The 26,810-nt window shown below is 51.9% G+C and overlaps 1 protein-coding gene across 1 annotated transcript in view; it reads right to left on the reverse strand.

Moving 5' to 3' along the window:
- The window catches only part of LOC142473258 (uncharacterized), a 363,164-nt gene extending 357,765 nt beyond the window's left edge, over window positions 1-5,399 (reverse strand). Inside the window, exon 1 of the mRNA XM_075580451.1 lies at window positions 5,302-5,399. Within this exon, the coding sequence (XP_075436566.1) occupies window positions 5,302-5,382 (81 nt within the window). The 5' untranslated portion in view covers window positions 5,383-5,399. The remainder of the gene's footprint in view (window positions 1-5,301) is intronic.
- Between the last annotated feature and the right edge of the window lie 21,411 nt (window positions 5,400-26,810).

Below are 26,810 nucleotides of genomic sequence, written 5' to 3' on the forward strand. Positions count from 1 at the left end.
CAGCGGGAGGATGTCAGTGACCGCCTGGAAGAGGGTGGCGTGGTGCCAGGGGGTGCAGATGGATCAGTCGCTGCGGCGGCCGGACTTGCTACCTCTGGACTCATTGCACTCCTCACCGCCTGGGGAGAAGGGCTTAGCTATGAACAGCGACTCGAGCTCCTGTCGACAGCGCTTGGAAGGCCCCCTCACTCCCACCTTGTCAGCGGGGAACAGGACGTTCCCAGAGTAACTGCTATGGAAGCAGCAGAGCCAGCAAATGAATATGTAACCAGCAGAGCCTTGGTGAGCAAAGCAGCCGTCCCCAGAGAGGCAGCCATTCCGGCTAGGGGGGACCTGTCTGCACCTCAGCGGACTCCCAAACATACAGTGGGCCGCGACACGTCCTATACTGGGGAGTTCAAGCTTGAGAGACAGCAATGATTAACCCCTTCCCTGTCAGAGACCCGCAGAGCAATGATTAACCCCTTCCCTGCCAGAGACCCGCAGAGCAATGATTAACCCCTTCCCTGCCAGAGACCAACAGAGCAATGATTAACCCCTTCCCTGCCAGAGACCCGCAGAGCAATGATTAACCCCTTCCCTGCCAGAGACCCGCAGAGCAATGATTAACCCCTTCCCTGCCAGAGACCAACAGAGCAATGATTAACCCCTTCCCTGCCAGAGACCCGCAGAGCAATGATTAACCCCTTCCCTGCCAGAGACCCGCAGAGCAATGATTAACCCCTTTCCTGCCAGAGACCCGCAGAGCAATGATTAACCCCTTCCCTGCCAGAGACCTGCAGAGCAATGATTAACCCCTTCCCTGCCAGAGACATGCAGAGCAATGATTAACCCCTTCCCTGCCAGAGACCTGCAGAGCAATGATTAACCCCTTCCCTGACAGAGACCCGCAGAGCAATGATTAACCCCTTCCCTGCCACAGACCCGCAGAGCAATGATTAACCCCTTCCCTTCCAGAGACCCGCAGAGCAATGATTAACCCCTTCCTTGCCAGAGACCCGCAGAGCAATGATTAACCCCTTCCTTGCCAGAGACCCACAGAGCAAGGATTAACCCCTTCCCTGTACTTTACGATATATAAGCAGCAGACAGTCTATAGACAGATACAATACAGAGAGAGGAGCTGACACTATATACAGATATAGCGAGAGGAGCTGACACTATATACAGATACAGAGAGAGGGGCTGACACTATATACAGTTACAGAGAAAGGGGCTGACACTATACAGATACAGAGAGAGGGGCTGACACTATATACAGATACAGAGAGAGGGGCTGACACTATATACAGATATAGAGAGAGGGGCTGACACTATATACAGATACAGAGAGAGGGGCTGACACTATATACAGTTACAGAGAAAGGGGCTGACACTATACAGATACAGAGAAAGGGGCTGACACTATACAGATACAGAGAGAGGGGCTGACACTATATACAGATACAGAGAGAGGGGCTGGCACTATATACAGATACAGAGAGAGGGACTGACACTATATAAAGATACAGAGAGAGGAGCTGACACTATATACAGATACAGAGAGAGGAGCTGACACTATATAAAGATACAGAGAGAGGAGCTGACACTATATACAGATACAGAGAGAGGGGCTGACACTATATAAAGATACAGAGAGAGGAGCTGACACTATATATAGATACAGAGAGGGTCTGACACTATATACAGATACATGGAGAGGGGCTGACACTATATACAGATACAGAGAGAGGGGCTGACACTATATACCTACCTCTACTCATCCCCCTTCTGCCTTTCTCTCTCACTTTGAATCCTGGCTCTCTTTCTTCCTATCCTCTGACTCCCCTGTTCTTCTCCTTGGGGACTTCAATTGCCACATTGATGACCCCTCTCTCCCTTGGGCTTCCCACTTTCTTTCTCTAACCTCTTCTTTTGGCCTTCAACAGTGGACTGCAGCCAGCACCCACAAGGATGGCCACTACCTAGACCTGGTTTTCACTAAGAACTTCTCTCTCTCTGATTTCTCCATTTCCCCTTTTCCTCTCTCTGACCATCATCTCATCTCATTCTCTCTATCTCGCTTCTCCCCTTCTCCGTCTCCATCTACCCCCCGGTTCTGCAGAAACCTGCGCTCTATTCACTTACCTGACTTTGAGTCCACTTTACGCTCCTCCCTCTCCTCTCTCAGCTCTGCTACAGACCCTGACAACCTGGTCAGGAACTACAACTCTGTCTTGTCCTCCTCTCTTGATCTACATGCCCCGCTTCCTCTCTGCCGTTCTCACCCTTCTAACCCCAGACCCTGGCTAAATTCCCACACGCGCATGCTGCGTTCCTCCACTCGTTCCTCTGAACGCCTCTGGAGGAAGTCTCACACTCTCGCAGACTTCCTTCACTACAAACTTATGCTATCCTGTTTCAACTCTGCCCTCTCGCAAGCTAAACAAGCCTATTTTTCTGCACTAATCAACATGCACAAGTCTAACCCACGCCGACTGTTCTCTGTCTTTGATACTCTACTCAAACCACACTCAGCTGCCTCTCCTTCCTCCATCTCCGCTCAGGACTTTGCTGACTATTTTAAGGAAAAGGTGGAATCCATACGTCAGAACGTCCACTCTGTTTCTTCTTCCCATCCTACACCTCTTCCTAGCTCTCCTCCTGCCTTCCTTGACTCTTTTTCCACTGTCTCAGAGGAGGATGTGTCGCTGTTGATCGCCTCTTCTCCCTCTACTACTTGCCCTCTTGACCCCATTCCCTCCCATCTCCTAAAACCTCTTGCTCCTACTATAATCCCTACGCTCACACACATTTTTAACTCCTCCCTCTGCTCTGGAACCTTTCCATCCTCCTTCAAACATGCAACAGTCATACCATTACTCAAAAACAGCAAGCTTGACCCGACATGTCTTTCTAACTATCGACCTGTCTCCCTCCTGCCTTTTGCCTCTAAACTCCTTGAACGTCTTGTATTCTCTCGCTTGCTCCATTTTCTCAACACCTATTCTCTCCTAGACCCTCTACAATCTGGCTTCCGCACTGCTCACTCCACTGAATCAGCCCTCACTAAAATAACTGACGACCTCCATAATGCCAAAGACAGAGGTCATTACACTCTGCTCGTATTACTCGACCTCTTTGCAGCATTTGATACTGTGGATCACCCTCTTCTCCTTCACATTCTCCATACTCTTGGTATTCGGAACAAAGCTCTGTCCTGAATCTCCTCCTACCTCTCCCATCGTACTTTCAGTGTCTCTTCTGCTAACACCTCCTCCTCCTGTATTGATCTCTCTGTGGGGGTACCCCAGGGCTCTGTCCTGGGACCTCTTCACTTTTCTCTGTACACACTCTCTCTAGGTGACCTAATAACATCTTTTGGGTTTAATTATCACCTCTATGCTGACGACACACAAATATACTTTTCAACACCCGACCTTACACCTGCTGTACAAACCAAAGTTTCTGAATGTCTCTCTGCTATATCATCCTGGATGGCCCTCCGCCGCCTTAAACTCAACATGGCTAAAACAGAGCTCCTCATACTTCCTCCCAAACCTGGCCCTACTACCTCCTTCCACATTACTGTTGGAACTACGATTATTCACCCAGTAGCCCAAGCACGCTGCCTAGGGGTCACACTCGACTCCTCTCTCACATTCGCCCCTCACATTCAAAACATTTCTAAAACTTGTCGCTTTTTCCTCCGCAAAATAACAAAGATACGCCCTTTCCTCTGTTGCTCGACTGCTAAAACTCTGACACGGGCCCTCATTCTCTCCCGCCTTGATTACTGTAACCTCCTGCTGTCCGGCCTTCCTGCCTCTCACCTTTCTCCCCTACAATCTATCCTAAACGCTGCTGCCAGAATCCCTCTACTCTTTCCTAGATCTGTCTCAGCATCTCCCCTCATGAAATCCCTCTCCTGGCTTCCGATCAAATCCCGCATCTCACACTCCATTCTTCTCCTCACTTTTAAAGCTTTACACTCTTCTGCTCCTCCTTACATCTCAGCCCTAATTTCTCGCTATGCACCATCCCGACTCTTGCGTTCTTCTCAAGGATGTCTTCTTTCTACCCCCTTTATCTAAAGCTCTCTCCTGCCTTAAACCTTTTTCACTAACTGCCCCACACCTCTGGAATGCCCTTCCCCTCAGTACCCGACTAGCACCCTCTCTATCCACCTTTAAGACCCACCTTAAGACACACTTGCTTAAAGAAGCGTATGAATAGCACTGTGGCTATTCTGAACACATGGCACATAAAGCTTGGCCCCCTGCAGATGCACTTACCAGAACTCCCTCCTCCTGTCTCTGTACGTTCTCCGTACCTACCAATTAGACTGTAAGCTCCTCGGGGCAGGGACTCCTCTTCCTTAATGTTATGTTTATGTCTAAAGCACTTATTCCCATGATCTGTTATTTATATTATCTGTTATTTATTCGATTACCACGTGTATTACTACTGTGAAGCGGTATGTACATTAATGGCGCTATATAAATAAAGTCATACAATACATATACAGATACATGGAGAGGGGCTGACACTATATACAGATACAGGGAGAGGGGCTGACACTATATACAGATACAGGGAGAGGGGCTGACACTATATACAGATACAGGGAGAGGGGCTGACACTATTTACAGATACATGGAGAGGGGCTGACACTATATACAGATACAGGGAGAGGGGCTGACACTATATACAGATACATGGAGAGGGGCTGACACTATATACAGATACAGGGAGAGGGGCTGACACTATTTACAGATACATGGAGAGGGGCTGACACTATATACAGATACAGGGAGAGGGGCTGAAACTATATACAGATACATGGAGAGGGGCTGACACTATATACAGATACAGGGAGAGGGGCTGACACTATATACAGATACAGGGAGAGGGGCTGACACTATATACAGATACATGGAGAGGGGCTGACACTATATACAGATACAGGGAGAGGGGCTGAAACTATATACAGATACATGGAGAGGGGCTGACACTATATACAGATACAGGGAGAGGGGCTGACACTATATACAGATACATGGAGAGGGGCTGACACTATATACAGATACAGGAAGAGGGGCTGACACTATATACAGATACAGGGAGAGGGGCTGACACTATATACAGATACATGGAGAGGGGCTGACACTATATACAGATACAGGGAGAGGGGCAGGAATATAAGGAACAGTGGGGGAAGGGGGTTCCTGACCTACAGGAGTTATTAAACCCCAAATATATATTATATATATATATATATATATCCTATAGGGAAATTATTTAAATGAATATGAATCTCACCTGCACATTGTGAGCAGTCTCTGCCATCTCTCCTGTGCTGTCTCTCTCTCTCATCTCTCCTGTGCTGTCTCCCTCTGACATCTCTCCTGTGCTGTCTCTCCCCTCTCTCTTTTCAGTGTCCCTCACTCCCTCCCTATCCCTGGCTCTCCCCCCTCTCTCCTCCCTTTTCTCTTACACTATACAGTACAAATCCTTTATCTCTCTCCTTCCCAAGCTCCTCCTTTCCTCTCTCTCTCACCCTATAACTCACCATACCCCTGTGTCCCTCTCTCACCCTATAACTTCCCATACCCCTGTGTCTCTCTCTCACCCTATAACTCCCCATACCCCTGTGTCCCTCTCTCACCCTATAACTCCCCATACACCTGTGTCCCTCTCTCACCCTATAACTCCCCATACCCCTGTGTCCCTCTCTCACCCTATAACTCCCCATACCCCTGTGTCCCTCTCTCACCCTATAACTCCCCATACCCCTGTGTCTCTCACTCACCCTATAACTCCCCATACCCCTGTGTCCCTCTCTCACCCTATAACTCCCCATACCCCTGTGTCCCTCTCTCACCCTATAACTCCCCATACCCCTGTGTCCCTCTCTCACCCTATAACTCCCCATACCCCTGTGTCCCTCTCTCACCCTATAACTTCCCATACCCCTGTGTCCCTCTCTCACCCTATAACTCCCCATACCCCTGTGTCTCTCACTCACCCTATAACTCCCCATACCCCTGTGTCCCTCTCTCACCCTATAACTCCCCATACCCCTGTGTCCCTCTCTCACCCTATAACTCCCCATACCCCTGTGTCCCTCTCTCACCCTATAACTTCCCATACCCCTGTGTCTCTCTCTCACCCTATAACTCCCCATACCCCTGTGTCCCTCTCTCACCCTATAACTCCCCATACCCATGTGTCCCTCTCTCACCCTATAACTCCCCATACCCCTGTGTCCCTATCTCACCATATAACTCCCCATACCCCTGTGTCCCTCTCTCACCCTATAACTTCCCATACCCCTGTGTCCCTCTCTCACCCTATAACTTCCCATACCCCTGTGTCTCTCTCTCACCCTATAACTCCCCATACCCCTGTGTCCCTCTCTCACCCTATAACTCCCCATACCCCTGTGTCCCTCTCTCACCCTATAACTCCCCATACCCCTGTGTCCCTCTCTCACCCTATAACTCCCCATACCCCTGTGTCCCTCTCTCATCCTATAATTCCCCATACCCCTGTGTCCCTCCCTCTCTCACCCTATAACACCCCATACCCCTGTGTCCCTCTCTCACCCTATAACTCCCCATACCCCTGTGTCCCTCTCTCACCCTATAACCCCCCATACCCCTGTGTCCCTCTCTCACCCTATAACTCCCCATACCCCTGTGTCCCTCTCTCACCCTATAACTCCCCATATCCCTGTGTCCCTCTCTCATCCTATAACTCCCCATACCCCTGTGTCTCTCACTCACCCTATAACTCCCCATACCCCTGTGTCCCTCTCTCACCCTAAAACTCCCCATACCCCTGTGTCCCTCTCTCACCCTATAACTCCCCATACCACTGTGTCCCTCTCTCACCCTATAACTTCCCATACCCCTGTGTCCCTCTCTCTCTCACCCTGTAACTCCCCATACCCCTGTGTCCCTCTCACCCTATTACTCCCCATACCCCTGTGTCCCTCTCTCACCCTATAACTCCCCATACCCCTGTGTCCCTCTCTCACCCTATAACTCCCCATACCCCTGTGTCCCTCTCTCACCCTATAACTCCCCATATCCCTGTGTCCCTCTCTCACCCTATAACTCCCCATACCCCTGTGTCCCTCTCTCAACCTATAACGCCCCATACCCCTGTGTCCCTCTCTCACCCTATAACTCCCCATACCCCTGTGTCCCTCTCTCACCCTATAACTCCCCATACCCCTGTGACCCTCTCTCATCCTATAACTCCCCATACCCCTGTGTCCCTCTCTCACCCTATAACTCCCCATACCCCTGTGTCCCTCTCTCACCCTATAACTCCCCAAACCCCTGTGTCCCTTTCTCACCCTATAACTCCCCATACCCCTGTGTCCCTCTCTCACCCTATAACTCCCCATACCCCTGTGTCCCTCTCTCACCCTATTACTTCCAAAACCCCTGTGTCTCTCTCTCACCCTATAACTCCCCATACCCCTGTGTCCCTCTCTCACCCTATAACTCCCCATACCCCTGTGTCCCTCTCTCACCCTATAACTCCCCATAACCCTTTGTCCCTCTCTCACCCTATAACACCCCATACCCCTGTGTCCCTCTCTCATCCTATAACTCCCCATACCCCTGTGTCCCTCTCTCTCACACCCTGTAACTCCCCATACCCCTGTGTCCCTCTCTCACCCTATAACTCCCCATACCCCTGTGTCCCTCTCTCACCCTATTACTTCCAAAACCCCTGTGTCTCTCTCTCACCCTATAACTCCCCATACCCCTGTGTCCCTCTCTCACCCTATAACTCCCCATACCCCTGTGTCCCTCTCTCTCTCACCCTGTAACTCCCCATACCCCTGTGTCCCTCTCACCCTATTACTCCCCATACCCCTGTGTCCCTCTCTCACCCTATAACTCCCCATACCCCTGTGTCCCTCTCTCACCCTATAACTCCCCATACCCCTGTGTCCCTCTCTCACCCTATAACTCCCCATATCCCTGTGTCCCTCTCTCAACCTATAACTCCCCATACCCCTGTGTCCCTCTCTCAACCTATAACGCCCCATACCCCTGTGTCCCTCTCTCACCCTATAACTCCCCATACCCCTGTGTCCCTCTCTCACCCTATAACTCCCCATACCCCTGTGACCCTCTCTCATCCTATAACTCCCCATACCCCTGTGTCCCTCTCTCACCCTATAACTCCCCATACCCCTGTGTCCCTCTCTCACCCTATAACTCCCCAAACCCCTGTGTCCCTTTCTCACCCTATAACTCCCCATACCCCTGTGTCCCTCTCTCACCCTATAACTCCCCATACCCCTGTGTCCCTCTCTCACCCTATTACTTCCAAAACCCCTGTGTCTCTCTCTCACCCTATAACTCCCCATACCCCTGTGTCCCTCTCTCACCCTATAACTCCCCATACCCCTGTGTCCCTCTCTCACCCTATAACTCCCCATAACCCTTTGTCCCTCTCTCACCCTATAACACCCCATACCCCTGTGTCCCTCTCTCATCCTATAACTCCCCATACCCCTGTGTCCCTCTCTCTCACACCCTGTAACTCCCCATACCCCTGTGTCCCTCTCTCACCCTATAACTCCCCATACCCCTGTGTCCCTCTCTCACCCTATTACTTCCAAAACCCCTGTGTCTCTCTCTCACCCTATAACTCCCCATACCCCTGTGTCCCTCTCTCACCCTATAACTCCCCATACCCCTGTGTCCCTCTCTCACTCACCCTATAACTCCCCATACCCCTGTGTCCCTCTCTCATCCTATAACTCCCCATACCCCTGTGTCCTTCTCTAACCCTATAACTCCCCATACCCCTGTGTCCCTCTCTCACCCTATAACTCCCCATACCCCTGTGTCCCTCTCTCACCCTATAACTCCCCATACCCCTGTGTCCCTCTCTCACCCTATAACTCCCCATACCCCTGTGTCCCTCTCTCACCCTTTAACTCCCCATACCCCTGTGTTCCTCACTCACCCTATAACTCCCCATACCCCTGTGTCCCTCTCTCACCCTATAACTCCCCATACCCCTGTGTCTCTCACTTACCCTATAACTCCCCATACCCCTGTGTCCCTCTCTCACCCTATAACTTCCCATACCCCTGTGTCCCTCTCTCACCCTGTAACTCCCCATACCCCTGTGTCCCTCTCTCACCCTAATACTCCCCATACCCCTGTGTCCCTCTCTCACCCTATAACTCCCCATACCCCTGTGTCCCTCTCTCACCCTATAACTCCCCATACCCCTGTGTCCCTCTCTCACCCTATAACTCCCCATACCCCTATGTCCCTCTCTCACCCTATAACTCCCCATACCCCTGTGTCCCTCTCTCAACCTATAACTCCCCATACCCCTGTGTCCCTCTCTCACCCTATAACTCCCCATACCCCTGTGTCCCTCTCTCACCCTATAACTCCCCATACCCCTGTGACCCTCTCTCATCCTATAACTCCCCATACCCCTGTGTCCCTCTCTCACCCTATAACTCCCCATACCCCTGTGTCCCTCTCTCACCCTATAACTCCCCAAACCCCTGTGTCCCTCTCTCACCCTATAACTCCCCATACCCCTGTGTCCCTCTCTCACCCTATAACTCCCCATACCCCTGTGTCCCTCTCTCACCCTATAACTTCCCATACCCCTGTGTCCCTCTCTCACCCTATAACTTCCCATACCCCTGTGTCCCTCTCTCACCCTATAACTCCCCATACCCCTGTGTCCCTCTCTCACCCTATTACTTCCAAAACCCCTGTGTCTCTCTCTCAACCTATAACTCCCCATACCCCTGTGTCCCTCTCTCACCCTATAACTCCCCATACCCCTGTGTCCCTCTCTCACCCTATAACTCCCCATACCCATGTGTCCCTCTCTCACCCTATAACTCCCCATACCCCTGTGTCCCTCTCTCACCCTATAACTCCCCATACCCCTGTGTCCCTCTCTCACCCTATAACTCCCCATACCCCTGTGTTCCTCACTCACCCTATAACTCCCCATACCCCTGTGTCCCTCTCTCACCCTATAACTCCCCATACCCCTGTGTCTCTCACTCACCCTATAACTCCCCATACCCCTGTGTCCCTCTCTCACCCTAAAACTCCCCATACCCCTGTGTCCCTCTCTCACCCTATAACTCCCCATACCCCTGTGTCCCTCTCTCACCCTATAACTTCCCATACCCCTGTGTCCCTCTCTCTCTCACCCTGTAACTCCCCATACCCCTGTGTCCCTCTCTCACCCTATTACTCCCCATACCCCTGTGTCCCTCTCTCACCCTATAACTCCCCATACCCCTGTGTCCCTCTCTCACCCTATAACTCCCCATACCCCTGTGTCCCTCTCTCACCCTATAACTCCCCATACCCCTGTGTCCCTCTCTCACCCTATAACTCCCCATACCCCTGTGTCCCTCTCTCTACCTATAACTCCCCATACCCCTGTGTCCCTCTCTCACCCTATAACTCCCCATACCCCTGTGTCCCTCTCTCACCCTATAACTCCCCATACCCCTGTGACCCTCTCTCATCCTATAACTCCCCATACCCCTGTGTCCCTCTCTCACCCTATAACTCCCCATACCCCTGTGTCCCTCTCTCACCCTATAACTCCCCAAACCCCTGTGTCCCTCTCTCACCCTATAACTCCCCATACCCCTGTGTCCCTCTCTCACCCTATAACTCCCCATACCCCTGTGTCCCTCTCTCACCCTATAACTTCCCATACCCCTGTGTCCCTCTCTCACCCTATAACTTCCCATACCCCTGTGTCCCTCTCTCACCCTATAACTCCCCATACCCCTGTGTCCCTCTCTCACCCTATTACTTCCAAAACCCCTGTGTCTCTCTCTCACCCTATAACTCCCCATACCCCTGTGTCCCTCTCTCACTCTATAACTTCCCATACCCCTGTGTCCCTCTCTCACCCTAAAACTCCCCATACCCCTGTGTCCCTCTCTCACCCTATAACTTCCCATACCCCTGTGTCCCTCTCTCACCCTATAACTCCCCATACCACTGTGTCCCTCTCTTACTCACCCTATAACTCCCCATACCCCTGTGTCCCTCTCTTACTCACCCTATAACTCCCCAAACCCCTGTGTCCCTCTCTCACCCTATAACTCCCCATACCCCTGTGTCCCTCTCTCACCCTATTACTTCCCATACCCCCGTGTCCCTCTCTCACCCTATAACTCCCCATACCCCTGTGTCCCTCTCTCACCCTATAACTCCCCATACCCCTGTGTCCCTCTCTCACCCTATTACTTCCCATACCCCTGTGTCCCTCTCTCACCCTATAACTCCCCATACCCCTGTGTCCCTCTCTCACCCTATAACTCCCCATACCCCTGTGTCCCTCTCTCACCCTATAACTCCCCATACCCCTGTGTCCCTCTCTCACCCTATAACTTCCCATACCCCTGTGTCCCTCTCTCACCCTATAACTCCCCATACCCCTGTGTCCCTCTCTCATCCTATAACTCCCCATACCCCTGTGTCCCTCCCTCTCTCACCCTATAACTCCCCATACCCCTGTGTCCCTCTCTCACCCTATAACTCCCCATACCCCTGTGTCCCTCTCTCACCCTATAACTCCCCATACCCCTGTGTCCCTCTCTCACCCTATAACTCCCCAAACCCCTGTGTCCCTCTCTCTCTCACCCTATAACTCCCCATACCCCTGTGTCTCTCTCTCACCCTATAACTCCCCATACCCCTGTGTCCCTCTCTCACCCTATTACTTCCCATACCCCCGTGTCCCTCTCTCACCCTATAACTCCCCATACCCCTGTGTCCCTCTCTCACCCTATAACTCCCCATACCCCTGTGTCCCTCTCTCACCCTATTACTTCCCATACCCCTTGTCACGGGAGACCAGGCAGTTACACCTTTTTTACCGGGATCATTCACTGAGCAAAACAAGGTAATGAAACAAATTGTAATTTATTCACTTAAATAGACACACGCACAATGTAACACAAAATACACAAGAGAGACACAATTACTGGGGGTCTGGGCTACAAAACGAGACTTTCCTAGTGTGAAAGCTGTAAAAATGTTACAACAAACATTCAGTTATCAGGTGAGATTATTCAGTGCGCACAGGAGAGCGCGCCTACAGAAACGCTCTCCGACAGGTAATATGGAATAAGAGGCATTTACACCCTAACAACTAAAGCACACGCCCCGTTATCAGGTGAGATTATTCAGTGCGCACAGGAGAGCGCGCCCACAGAAACGCTCTCCGACAGGTAATGTGGAATAAGAGGCATTTACACCCTAACAGCTAAAGCACACGCCCCGTTATCAGGTGAGATTATTCAGTGCGCACAGGAGAGCGCGCCTACAGAAACGCTCTCCGACAGGTAATGTGGAATAAGAGGCATTTACACCCTAACAGCTAAAGCACACGCCCCGTTATCAGGTGAGATTATTCAGTGCGCACAGGAGAGCGCGCCTACAGAAACGCTCTCCGACAGGTAATGTGGAATAAGAGGCATTTACACCCTAACAACTAAAGCACACGCCCCGTTATCAGGTGAGATTATTCAGTGCGCACAGGAGAGCGCGCTTACAGAAACGCTCTCCGACAGGTAATGTGGAATAAGAGGCATTTACACCCTAACAGCTAAAGCACACGCCCCGTTATCAGGTGAGATTATTCAGTGCGCACAGGAAAGCGCGCCTACAGAAACGCTCTCCGACAGGTTATGTGGAATAAGAGGCATTTACACCCCAACAACTAAAGCACACGCCCCGTTATCAGGTGAAATTATTCAGTGCGCACAGGAGAGCGCGCCCACAGAAACGCTCTCCGACAGGTAATGTGGAATAAGAGGCATTTACACCCTAACAACTAAAGCACACGCCCCGTTATCAGGTGAGATTATTCAGTGCGCACAGGAGAGCGCGCCTACAGAAACGCTCTCCGACAGGTAATGTGGAATAAGAGGCATTTACACCCCAACAACTAAAGCACACGCCCCGTTATCAGGTGAGATTATTCAGTACGCACAGGAGAGCGCGCCTACAGAAACGCTCTGCGACAGGTAATGTGGAATAAGAGGCATTTACACCCTAACAGCTAAAGCACACGCCCCGTTATCAGGTGAGATTATTCAGTGCGCACAGGAGAGCGCGCCTACAGAAACGCTCTCCGACAGGTAATGTGGAATAAGAGGCATTTACACCCTAACAGCTAAAGCACACGCCCCGTTATCAGGTGAGATTATTCAGTGCGCACAGGAGAGCGCGCTTACAGAAACGCTCTCCGACAGGTAATGTGGAATAAGAGGCATTTACACCCTAACAGCTAAAGCACACGCCCCGTTATCAGGTGAGATTATTCAGTGCGCACAGGAGAGCGCGCCCACAGAAACGCTCTCCGACAGGTAATGTGGAATAAGAGGCATTTACACCCTAACAGCTAAAGCACACGCCCCGTTATCAGGTGAGATTATTCAGTGCGCACAGGAGAGCGCACTTACAGAAACGCTCTCCGACAGGTAATATGGAATAAGAGGCATTTACACCCTAACAACTAAAGCACACGCCCCGTTATCAGGTGAGATTATTCAGTGCGCACAGGAGAGCGCGCTCACAGAAACGCTCTCCGACAGGTAATGTGGAATAAGAGGCATTTACACCCTAACAACTAAAGCACACGCCCCGTTATCAGGTGAGATTATTCAGTGCGCACAGGAGAGCGCGCCTACAGAAACGCTCTCCGACAGGTAATGTGGAATAAGAGGCATTTACACCCTAACAGCTAAAGCACACGCCCCGTTATCAGGTGAGATTATTCAGTGCACACAGGAGAGCGCGCCTACAGAAACGCTCTCCGACAGGTAATGTGGAATAAGAGGCATTTACACCCCAACAACTAAAGCACACGCCCCGTTATCAGGTGAGATTATTCAGTGCGCACAGGAGAGCGCGCTTACAGAAACGCTCTCCGACAGGTAATGTGGAATAAGAGGCATTTACACCCTAACAGCTAAAGCACACGCCCCGTTATCAGGTGAGATTATTCAGTGCGCACAGGAGAGCGCGCCTACAGAAACGCTCTCCGACAGGTAATGTGGAATAAGAGGCATTTACACCCCAACAACTAAAGCACACGCCCCGTTATCAGGTGAGATTATTCAGTACGCACAGGAGAGCGCGCCTACAGAAACGCTCTGCGACAGGTAATGTGGAATAAGAGGCATTTACACCCTAACAGCTAAAGCACACGCCCCGTTATCAGGTGAGATTATTCAGTGCGCACAGGAGAGCGCGCCTACAGAAACGCTCTCCGACAGGTAATGTGGAATAAGAGGCATTTACACCCTAACAGCTAAAGCACACGCCCCGTTATCAGGTGAGATTATTCAGTGCGCACAGGAGAGCGCGCTTACAGAAACGCTCTCCGACAGGTAATGTGGAATAAGAGGCATTTACACCCTAACAGCTAAAGCACACGCCCCGTTATCAGGTGAGATTATTCAGTGCGCACAGGAGAGCGCACTTACAGAAACGCTCTCTCCGACAGGTAATGTGGAATAAGAGGCATTTACACCCTAACAGCTAAAGCACACGCCCCGTTATCAGGTGAGATTATTCAGTGCGCACAGGAGAGCGCGCCTACAGAAACGCTCTCCGACAGGTAATGTGGAATAAGAGGCATTTACACCCTAACAGCTAAAGCACACGCCCCGTTATCAGGTGAGATTATTCAGTGCACACAGGAGAGCGCGCCTACAGAAACGCTCTCCGACAGGTAATGTGGAATAAGAGGCATTTACACCCCAACAACTAAAGCACACGCCCCGTTATCAGGTGAGATTATTCAGTGCGCACAGGAGAGCGCGCTTACAGAAACGCTCTCCGACAGGTAATGTGGAATAAGAGGCATTTACACCCTAACAGCTAAAGCACACGCCCCGTTATCAGGTGAGATTATTCAGTGCGCACAGGAGAGCGCGCCTACAGAAACGCTCTCCGACAGGTAATGTGGAATAAGAGGCATTTACACCCCAACAACTAAAGCACACGCCCCGTTATCAGGTGAGATTATTCAGTGCGCACAGGAGAGCGCGCCTACCGAAACGCTCTCCGACAGGTAATGTGGAATAAGAGGCATTTACACCCTAACAGCTAAAGCACACGCCCCGTTATCAGGTGAGATTATTCAGTGCGCACAGGAGAGCGCGCTTACAGAAACGCTCTCCGACAGGTAATGTGGAATAAGAGGCATTTACACCCTAACAGCTAAAGCACACGCCCCGTTATCAGGTGAGATTATTCAGTGCGCACAGGAGAGCGCGCCTACAGAAACGCTCTCCGACAGGTAATGTGGAATAAGAGGCATTTACACCCTAACAGCTAAAGCACACGCCCCGTTATCAGGTGAGATTATTCAGTGCGCACAGGAGAGCGCGCCTACAGAAACGCTCTCCGACAGGTAATGTGGAATAAGAGGCATTTACACCATAACAACTAAAGCACACGCCCCGTTATCAGGTGAGATTATTCAGTGCGCACAGGAGAGCGCGCCTACAGAAACGCTCTCCGACAGGTAATGTGGAATAAGAGGCATTTACACCATAACAACTAAAGCACACGCCCCGTTATCAGGTGAGATTATTCAGTGCGCACAGGAGAGCGCGCTTACAGAAACGCTCTCCGACAGGTAATGTGGAATAAGAGGCATTTACACCCTAACAGCTAAAGCACACGCCCCGTTATCAGGTGAGATTATTCAGTGCGCACAGGAGAGCGCGCCTACAGAAACGCTCTCCGACAGGTAATGTGGAATAAGAGGCATTTACACCCTAACAGCTAAAGCACACGCCCCGTTATCAGGTGAGATTATTCAGTGCGCACAGGAGAGCGCGCTTACAGAAACGCTCTCTCCGACAGGTAATATGGAATAAGAGGCATTTACACCATAACAACTAAAGCACACGCCCCGTTATCAGGTGAGATAATTCAGTGCGCACAGGAGAGCGCGCTTACAGAAACGCTCTCCGACAGGTAATGTGGAATAAGAGGCATTTACACCCTAACAGCTAAAGCACACGCCCCGTTATCAGGTGAGATTATTCAGTGCGCACAGGAGAGCGCGCCCACAGAAACGCTCTCCGACAGGTAATGTGGAATAAGAGGCATTTACACCCTAACAACTAAAGCACACGCCCCGTTATCAGGTGAGATTATTCAGTGCGCACAGGAGAGCGCGCCTACAGAAACGCTCTCCGACAGGTAATGTGGAATAAGAGGCATTTACACCCTAACAGCTAAAGCACACGCCCCGTTATCAGGTGAGATTATTCAGTGCACACAGGAGAGCGCGCCTACAGAAACGCTCTCCGACAGGTAATGTGGAATAAGAGGCATTTACACCCCAACAACTAAAGCACACGCCCCGTTATCAGGTGAGATTATTCAGTGCGCACAGGAGAGCGCGCTTACAGAAACGCTCTCCGACAGGTAATGTGGAATAAGAGGCATTTACACCCTAACAGCTAAAGCACACGCCCCGTTATCAGGTGAGATTATTCAGTGCGCACAGGAGAGCGCGCCTACAGAAACGCTCTCCGACAGGTAATGTGGAATAAGAGGCATTTACACCCCAACAACTAAAGCACACGCCCCGTTATCAGGTGAGATTATTCAGTGCGCACAGGAGAGCGCGCCTACCGAAACGCTCTCCGACAGGTAATGTGGAATAAGAGGCATTTACACCCTAACAGCTAAAGCACACGCCCCGTTATCAGGTGAGATTATTCAGTGCGCACAGGAGAGCGCGCTTACAGAAACGCTCTCCGACAGGTAATGTGGAATAAGAGGCATTTACACCCTAACAGCTAAAGCACACGCCCCGTTATCAGGTGAGATTATTCAGTGCGCACAGGAGAGCGCGCCTACAGAAACGCTCTCCGACAGGTAATGTGGAATAAGAGGCATTTACACCCTAACAGCTAAAGCACACGCCCCGTTATCAGGTGAGATTATTCAGTGCGCACAGGAGAGCGCGCCTACAGAAACGCTCTCCGACAGGTAATGTGGAATAAGAGGCATTTACACCATAACAACTAAAGCACACGCCCCGTTATCAGGTGAGATTATTCAGTGCGCACAGGAGAGCGCGCCTACAGAAACGCTCTCCGACAGGTAATGTGGAATAAGAGGCATTTACACCATAACAACTAAAGCACACGCCCCGTTATCAGGTGAGATTATTCAGTGCGCACAGGAGAGCGCGCTTACAGAAACGCTCTCCGACAGGTAATGTGGAATAAGAGGCATTTACACCCTAACAGCTAAAGCACACGCCCCGTTATCAGGTGAGATTATTCAGTGCGCACAGGAGAGCGCGCCTACAGAAACGCTCTCCGACAGGTAATGTGGAATAAGAGGCATTTACACCCTAACAGCTAAAGCACACGCCCCGTTATCAGGTGAGATTATTCAGTGCGCACAGGAGAGCGCGCTTACAGAAACGCTCTCTCCGACAGGTAATATGGAATAAGAGGCATTTACACCATAACAACTAAAGCACACGCCCCGTTATCAGGTGAGATAATTCAGTGCGCACAGGAGAGCGCGCTTACAGAAACGCTCTCCGACAGGTAATGTGGAATAAGAGGCATTTACACCCTAACAGCTAAAGCACACGCCCCGTTATCAGGTGAGATTATTCAGTGCGCACAGGAGAGCGCGCTTACAGAAACGCTCTCCGACAGGTAATGTGGAATAAGAGGCATTTACACCCTAACAACTAAAGCACACGCCCCGTTATCAGGTGAGATTATTCAGTGCGCACAGGAGAGCGCGCCTACAGAAACGCTCTCCGACAGGTAATGTGGAATAAGAGGCATTTACACCATAACAACTAAAGCACACGCCCCGTTATCAGGTGAGATTATTCAGTGCGCACAGGAGAGCGCGCTTACAGAAACGCTCTCCGACAGGTAATATGGAATAAGAGGCATTTACACCCTAACAGCTAAAGCACACGCCCCGTTATCAGGTGAGATTATTCAGTGCGCACAGGAGAGCGCGCCTACAGAAACGCTCTTCGACAGGTAATGTGGAATAAGAGGCATTTACACCCTAACAGCTAAAGCACACGCCCCGTTATCAGGTGAGATTATTCAGTGCGCACAGGAGAGCGCGCTCACAGAAACGCTCTCCGACAGGTAATGTGGAATAAAGCATTTACACCCTAACAACTAAAGCACACGCCCCGTTATCAGGTGAGATTATTCAGTGCGCACAGGAGAGCGCGCCTACAGAAACGCTCTCCGACAGGTAATATGGAATAAGAGGCATTTACACCCTAACAGCTAAAGCACACGCCCCGTTATCAGGTGAGATTATTCAGTGCGCACAGGAGAGCGCGCTTACAGAAACGCTCTCCGACAGGTAATGTGGAATAAGAGGCATTTACACCCCAACAACTAAAGCACACGCCCCGTTATCAAGGGGCTTGTGCGTCATAAAAATAACGTCATTGTATAATAAGAAACAAAATGAATATTTGTAAATCAGCCATCACTCCCACATACTCCTTACCCATCACTCCCACATACTCCCTACCCATCACTCCCACATACTCCTTCCCCATCACTCCCACATACTCCTTCCCCATCACTCACACATACTCCTTACCCATCACTCCCACATACTCCTTACCCATCACTCCCACATACTCCCTTCCCCATCACTCCCACATACACCTTCCCCATCACTCCCACATACTCCTTCCCCATCACTCCCACATACTCCTTCCCCATCACTCCCACATACTCCTTCCCCATCACTCCCACATACTCCTTCCCCATCACTCCCACATACTCCTTCCCCATCACTCCCACATACTCCTTCCCCATCACTCCCACATACTCCTTCCCCATCACTCCCACATACTCCTTCCCCATCACTCGCACATACTCCCTTCCCCATCACTCGCACATACTCCCTTCCCCATCGCTCCCACATACTCCTTCCCCATCGCTCCCACATACTCCTTCCCCATCACTCCCACATACTCCTTCCCCATCACTCCCACATACTCCTTCCCCATCACTCGCACATACTCCCTTCCCATCACTCCCACATACTCCTTCCCCATCACTCCCACATACTCCTTTCCCCATCACTCCCACATACTCCCTTCCCCATCACTCCCACATACTCCCTTCCCCATTACTCCCACATACTCCCTTCCCCATCGCTCCCACATACTCCTTCCCCCTCACTCCCACATACTCCTTCCCCCTCACTCCCACATACTCCTTCCCCCTCACTCCCACATACTCCTTCCCCCTCACTCCCACATACTCCCTTCCCCCTCACTCCCACATACTCCTTCCCCATCACTCCCACATACTCCCTTCCCCCTCACTCCCACATACTCCCTTCCCCCTCACTCCCACATACTCCTTCCCCATCGCTCCCACATACTCCTTCCCCATCACTCCCACATACTCCTTCCCCATCACTCCCACATACTCCTTCCCCATCACTCCCACATACTCCTTCCCCATCACTCCCACATACTCCTTCCCCATCACTCCCACATACTCCTTCCCCATCACTCCCACATACTCCCTTCCCCCTCACTCCCACATACTCCTTCCCCATCACTCCCACATACTCCCTTCCCCCTCACTCCCACATACTCCTTCCCCATCACTCCCACATACTCCTTCCCCCTCACTCCCACATACTCCTTCCCCATTACTCCCACATACTCCTTCCCCATTACTCCCACATACTCCTTCCCCATCACTCCCACATACTCCTTCCCCCTCACTCCCACATACTCCCTTCCCCCTCACTCCCACATACTCCTTCCCCATCACTCCCACATACTCCTTCCCCCTCACTCCCACATACTCCTTCCCCATTACTCCCACATACTCCTTCCCCATTACTCCCACATACACCTTCCCCATCACTCCCACATACTCCTTCCCCATCACTCCCACATACTCCTTCCCCATCACTCCCACACACTCCTTCCCCATCACTCCCACATACTCCTTCCCCATCACTCCCACATACTCCTTCCCCATCACTCCCACATACTCCTTCCCCATCACTCCCACATACTCCTTCCCATCACTCCCACATACTCCTTCCCCATCACTCCCACATACTCCTTCCCCATCACTCCCACATACTCCCTTCCCATCACTCCCACATACTCCTTCCCCATCACTCCCACATACTCCTTCCCATCACTCCCACATACTCCTTCCCATCACTCCCACATACTCCTTCCCCATCACTCCCACACACTCCTTCCCCATCACTCCCACACACTCCTTCCCCATCACTCCCACATACTCCTTCCCCATCACTCCCACATACTCCTTCCCCATCACTCCCACATACTCCTTCCCCATCACTCCCACATACTCCTTCCCCATCACTCCCACATACTCCTTCCCCATCACTCCCACATACACCTTCCCCATCACTCCCACATACTCCTTCCCCATCACTCCCACATACTCCTTCCCCATCACTCCCACATACTCCTTCCCCATCACTCCCACATACTCCTTCCCCATCACTCCCACATACTCCTTCCCCATCACTCCCACATACTCCTTCCCCATCACTCCCACATACTCCTTCCCCATCACTCCCACATACTCCTTCCCCATAACTCCCACATAATCCTTCCCCATCACTCCCACACACACCTTCCCCATCACTCCCACATACTCCTTCCCCATCACTCCCACATACTCCTTCCCCATCACTCCCACATACTCCTTCCCCATCCCTCCCACATACTCCTTCCCCATCACTCCCACATACTCCTTCCCCATCACTCCCACATACTCCTTCCCCATCACTCCCACATACACCTTCCCCATCACTCCCACATACTCCTTCCCATCACTCCCACATACTCCTTCCCCATCACTCCCACATACTCCTTCCCCATCACTCCCACACACTCCTTCCCATCACTCCCACATACACCTTCCCATCACTCCCACATACTCCTTCCCCATCACTCCCACATACACCTTCCCATCACTCCCACATACTCCTTCCCCATCACTCCCACATACTCCCTTCCCATCACTCCCACATACTCCTTCCCCATCACTCCCACATACTCCTTCCCCCTCACTCCCACATACTCCTTCCCACTCACTCCCACATACTCCTTCCCCATCACTCCCACATACTCCTTCCCCATCACCCCCACATACTCCTTCCCCATCACTCCCACATACTCCTTCCCCATCACTCCCACATACTCCTTCCCCATCACTCCCACACACTCCTTCCCCATCACTCCCACATACTCCTTCCCCATCACTCCCACATACTCCCTTCCACATTACTCCCACATACTCCTTCCCCATCACTCCCACATACTCCTTCCCATCACTCCCACATACTCCCTTCCCCATCACTCCCACACACTCCTTACCCATCACTCCCACACACTCCTTCCCCATCACTCCCACATACTCCTTCCCCATCACTCCCACATACTCCCTTCCCCATTACTCCCGCATACTCCTTCCCCATTACTCCCACATACTCCTTCCCCATCACTCCCACATACTCCTTCCCATCACTCCCACATACTCCCTTCCCCATCACTCCCACATACTCCTTACCCATCACTCCCACATACTCCTTCCCCATCACTCCCACATACTCCTTCCCCATCACTCCCACATACTCCTTACCCATCACTCCCACATACTCCTTACCCATCACTCCCACATACTCCTTACCCATCACTCCCACATACTCCTTCCCCATCACTCCCACATACTCCCTTCCCCATCACTCCCACATACTCCTTCCCCATCACTCCCACATACTCCTTCCCCATCACTCCCACATACTCCTTCCCCATCACTCCCACATACTCCTTCCCCATCACTCCCACATACTCCTTCCCCATCACTCCCACATACACCTTCCCCATCACTCCCACATATTCCTTCCCCATCACTCCCACATACTCCTTCCCCATCACTCCCACATACTCCTTCCCCATCACTCCCACATACTCCCTTCCCCATCACTCCCACATACTCCTTCCCCATCACTCCCACATACTCCTTCCCCATCACTCCCACATACTCCTTCCCCATCACTCCCACATACTCCTTCCCCATCACTCCCACATACTCCTTCCCATCACTCCCACATACTCCTTCCCCATCACTCCCACATACTCCTTCCCCATCACTCCCACATACACCTTCCCCATCACTCCCACATACTCCTTCCCCATCACTCCCACACACTCCTTCCCCATCACTCCCACATACTCCTTCCCCATCACTCCCACATACTCCCTTCCCCATCACTCCCACATACTCCTTCCCCATCACTCCCACATACTCCTTCCCCATCACTCCCACATACTCCCTTCCCCATCACTCCCACATACTCTTTCCCCATCACTCCCACCTACTCCCTTCCCCATCACTCCCACATACTCCCTTCCCCATCACTCCCACATACTCCTTCCCCATCACTCCCACATACTCCTTCCCCATCACTCCCACATACTCCTTCCCCATCACTCCCACATACTCCTTCCCCATCACTCCCACATACTCCCTTCCCCATCACTCCCACATACTCCTTCCCCATCACTCCCACATACTCCTTCCCATCACTCCCACATACTCCTTCCCATCACTCCCACATACTCCTTCCCCATCACTCCCACATACTCCTTCCCCATCACTCCCACATACTCCTTCCCCATCACTCCCACATACTCCTTCCCCATCACTCCCACATACTCCTTCCCCATCACTCCCACATACTCCTTCCCCATCACTCCCACATACTCCTTCCCCATCACTCCCACATACTCCTTCCCCATCACTCCCACATACTCCTTCCCCATCACTCCCACATACTCCTTCCCCATCACTCCCACATACTCCTTCCCCATCACTCCCACATACTCCTTCCCCATCACTCCCACATTCTCCTTCCCATCACTCCCACATACTCCTTCCCATCACTCCCACATACTCCTTCCCCATCACTCCCACATACTCCTTCCCCATCACTCCCACATACTCCTTCCCCATCACTCCCACATACTCCTTCCCATCACTCCCACATACTCCTTCCCATCACTCCCACATACTCCTTCCCCATCACTCCCACATACTCCTTCCCCATCACTCCCACATACTCCTTCCCCATCACTCCCACATACTCCTTCCCCATCACTCCCACATACTCCTTCCCCATCACTCCCACATACTCCTTCCCCATCACTCCCACATACTCCTTCCCCATCACTCCCACATACTCCTTCCCCATCACTCCCACATACTCCATCCCCATCACTCCCACATACTCCTTCCCCATCACTCCCACATACTCCTTCCCCATCACTCCCACATACTCCTTCCCCATCACTCCCACATACTCCTTCCCCATCACTCCCACATACTCCTTCCCCATCACTCCCACATACTCCTTCCCCATCACTCCCACATACTCCTTCCCCATCACTCCCACATACTCCTTCCCCATCACTCCCACATACTCCTTCCCCATCACTCCCACATACTCCTTCCCCATCACTCCCACATACTCCTTCCCCATCACTCCCACATACTCCTTCCCCATCACTCCCACATACTCCTTCCCCATCACTCCCACATACTCCCTTCCCCATCACTCCCACATACTCCTTCCCCATCACTCCCACATACTCCTTCCCCATCACTCCCACATACTCCTTCCCCATCACTCCCACATACTCCTTCCCCATCACTCCCACATACTCCTTCCCCATCACTCCCACATACTCCTTCCCCATCACTCCCACATACTCCTTCCCCATCACTCCCACATACTCCTTCCCCATCACTCCCACATACTCCTTCCCCATCACTCCCACATACTCCTTCCCCATCACTCCCACATACTCCTTCCCCATCACTCCCACATACTCCTTCCCCATCACTCCCACATACTCCTTCCCATCACTCCCACATACTCCTTCCCCATCACTCCCACATACTCCTTCCCCATCACTCCCACAGACTCCTGCCCCATCACTCCCACATACTCCTTCCCCATCACTCCCACATACTCCTTCCCCATCACTCCCACATACTCCTTCCCCATCACTCCCACATACTCCTTCCCCATCACTCCCACATACTCCTTCCCATCACTCCCACATACTCCCTTCCCCATCACTCCCACATACTCCTTCTCCATCACTCCCACATACTCCTTCCCCATCACTCCCACATACTCCTTCCCCATCACTCCCACATACTCCTTCCCCATCACTCCCACATACTCCTTCCCATCACTCCCACATACTCCTTTCCCCATCACTCCTACATACTCCTTCCCCATCACTCCCACATACTCCTTCCCATCACTCCCACATACTCCTTCCCATCACTCCCACATACTCCTTCCCATCACTCCCACATACTCCTTCCCCATCACTCCCACATACTCCTTCCCCATCACTCCCACATACTCCTTCCCCATCACTCCCACATACTCCCTTCCCCATCACTCCCACATACTCCTTCCCCATCACTCGCACATACTCCCTTCCCCATCACTCCCACATACTCCTTCCCCATCACTCGCACATACTCCCTTCCCCATCACTCCCACATACTCCTTCCCCATTACTCCCACATACTCCTTCCCCATCACTCCCACATACTCCCTTCCCCCTCACTCCCACATACTCCATCCCCATTACTCCCACATACTCCTTCCCCATCACTCCCACATACTCCTTCCCCATCACTCCCACATACTCCTTCCCCATCACTCCCACATACTCCTTCCCCATCACTCCCACATACTCCTTCCCCATCACTCCCACAGACTCCTTCCCCATCACTCCCACAGACTCCTTACCCATCACTCCCACATACTCCTTACCCATCACTCCCACATACTCCTTCCCCATCTCTCCCACATACTCCTTCCCCATCACTCCCACAGACTCCTTCCCCATCACTCCCACAAACTCCTTCCCCATCACTCCCACATACTCCTTCCCCATCACTCCCACATACTCCTTCCCCATCACTCCCACATACTCCTTCCCCATCACTCCCACAGACTCCTTACCCATCACTCCCACAGACTCCTTACCCATCACTCCCACATACTCCTTACCCATCACTCCCACATACTCCTTCCCCATCACTCCCACATACTCCTTCCCCATCACTCCCACATACTCCTTCCCCATCACTCCCACATACTCCTTCCCCATCACTCCCACATACTCCTTCCCATCACTCCCACATACTCCCTTCCCCATCACTCCCACATACTCCTTCTCCATCACTCCCACATACTCCTTCCCCATCACTCCCACATACTCCTTCCCCATCACTCCCACATACTCCTTCCCCATCACTCCCACATACTCCTTCCCCATCACTCCCACATACTCCTTCCCATCACTCCCACAAACTCCTTCCCCATCACTCCTACATACTCCTTCCCCATCACTCCCACATACTCCTTCCCCATCACTCCCACATACTCCTTCCATCACTCCCACATACTCCTTCCCATCACTCCCACATACTCCTTCCCCATCACTCCCACATACTCCTTCCCCATCACTCCCACATACTCCTTCCCCATCACTCGCACATACTCCCTTCCCCATCTCTCCCACATACTCCTTCCCCATCACTCCCACATACTCCTTCCCCATCACTCCCACAGACTCCCTTCCCCATCACTCCCACATACTCCTTCCCCATCACTCCCACATACTCCTTCCCCATCACTCCCACATACTCCTTCCCCATCACTCCCACAGACTCCTTACCCATCACTCCCACAGACTCCTTCCCATCACTCCCACATACTCCTTACCCATCACTCCCACATACTCCTTCCCCATCACTCCCACATACTCCTTCCCCATCACTCCCACATACTCCTTCCCCATCACTCCCACATACTCCCTTCCCCATCACTCCCACATACTCCTTCCCCATCTCTCCCACATACTCCTTCCCCATCACTCCCACATACTCCTTCCCCATCACTCCCACAGACCCCCTTCCCCATCACTCCCACATACTCCTTCCCCATCACTCCCACATACTCCTTCCCCATCACTCCCACATACTCCTTCCCCATCACTCCCACAGACTCCTTCCCCATCACTCCCACAGACTCCTTCCCCATCACTCCCACATACTCCTTCCCCATCTCTCCCACATACTCCTTACCCATCACTCCCACATACTCCTTCCCCATCACTCCCACATACTCCTTCCCCATCACTCCCACATACTCCTTCCCCATCACTCCCACATACTCCTTCCCCATCACTCCCACATACTCCTTCCCCATCACTCCCACATACTCCTTCCCCATCACTCCCACATACTCCTTCCCCATCACTCCCACATACTCCTTCCCCATCACTCCCACATACTCCTTCCCCATCACTCCCACATACTCCTTTCCCCATCACTCCCACATACTCCTTCCCCATAACTCCCACATACTCCTTACCCATCACTCCCACAGACTCCCTTCCCCATCACTCCCACATACTCCTTCCCCATCACTCCCACATACTCCTTCCCCATCACTCCCACATACTCCTTCCCCATCACTCCCACATACTCCTTCCCCATCACTCCCACATACTCCTTCCCCATCACTCCCACATACTCCTTCCCCATCACTCCCACATACTCCTTCCCCATCACTCCCACAGACTCCTTCCCCATCACTCCCACATACTCCTTCCCCATCACTCCCACATACTCCTTCCCCATC

Source organism: Ascaphus truei (assembly GCF_040206685.1).
Source record: "Ascaphus truei isolate aAscTru1 chromosome 2 unlocalized genomic scaffold, aAscTru1.hap1 SUPER_2_unloc_1, whole genome shotgun sequence".
Taxonomy (NCBI): domain Eukaryota; kingdom Metazoa; phylum Chordata; class Amphibia; order Anura; family Ascaphidae; genus Ascaphus; species Ascaphus truei.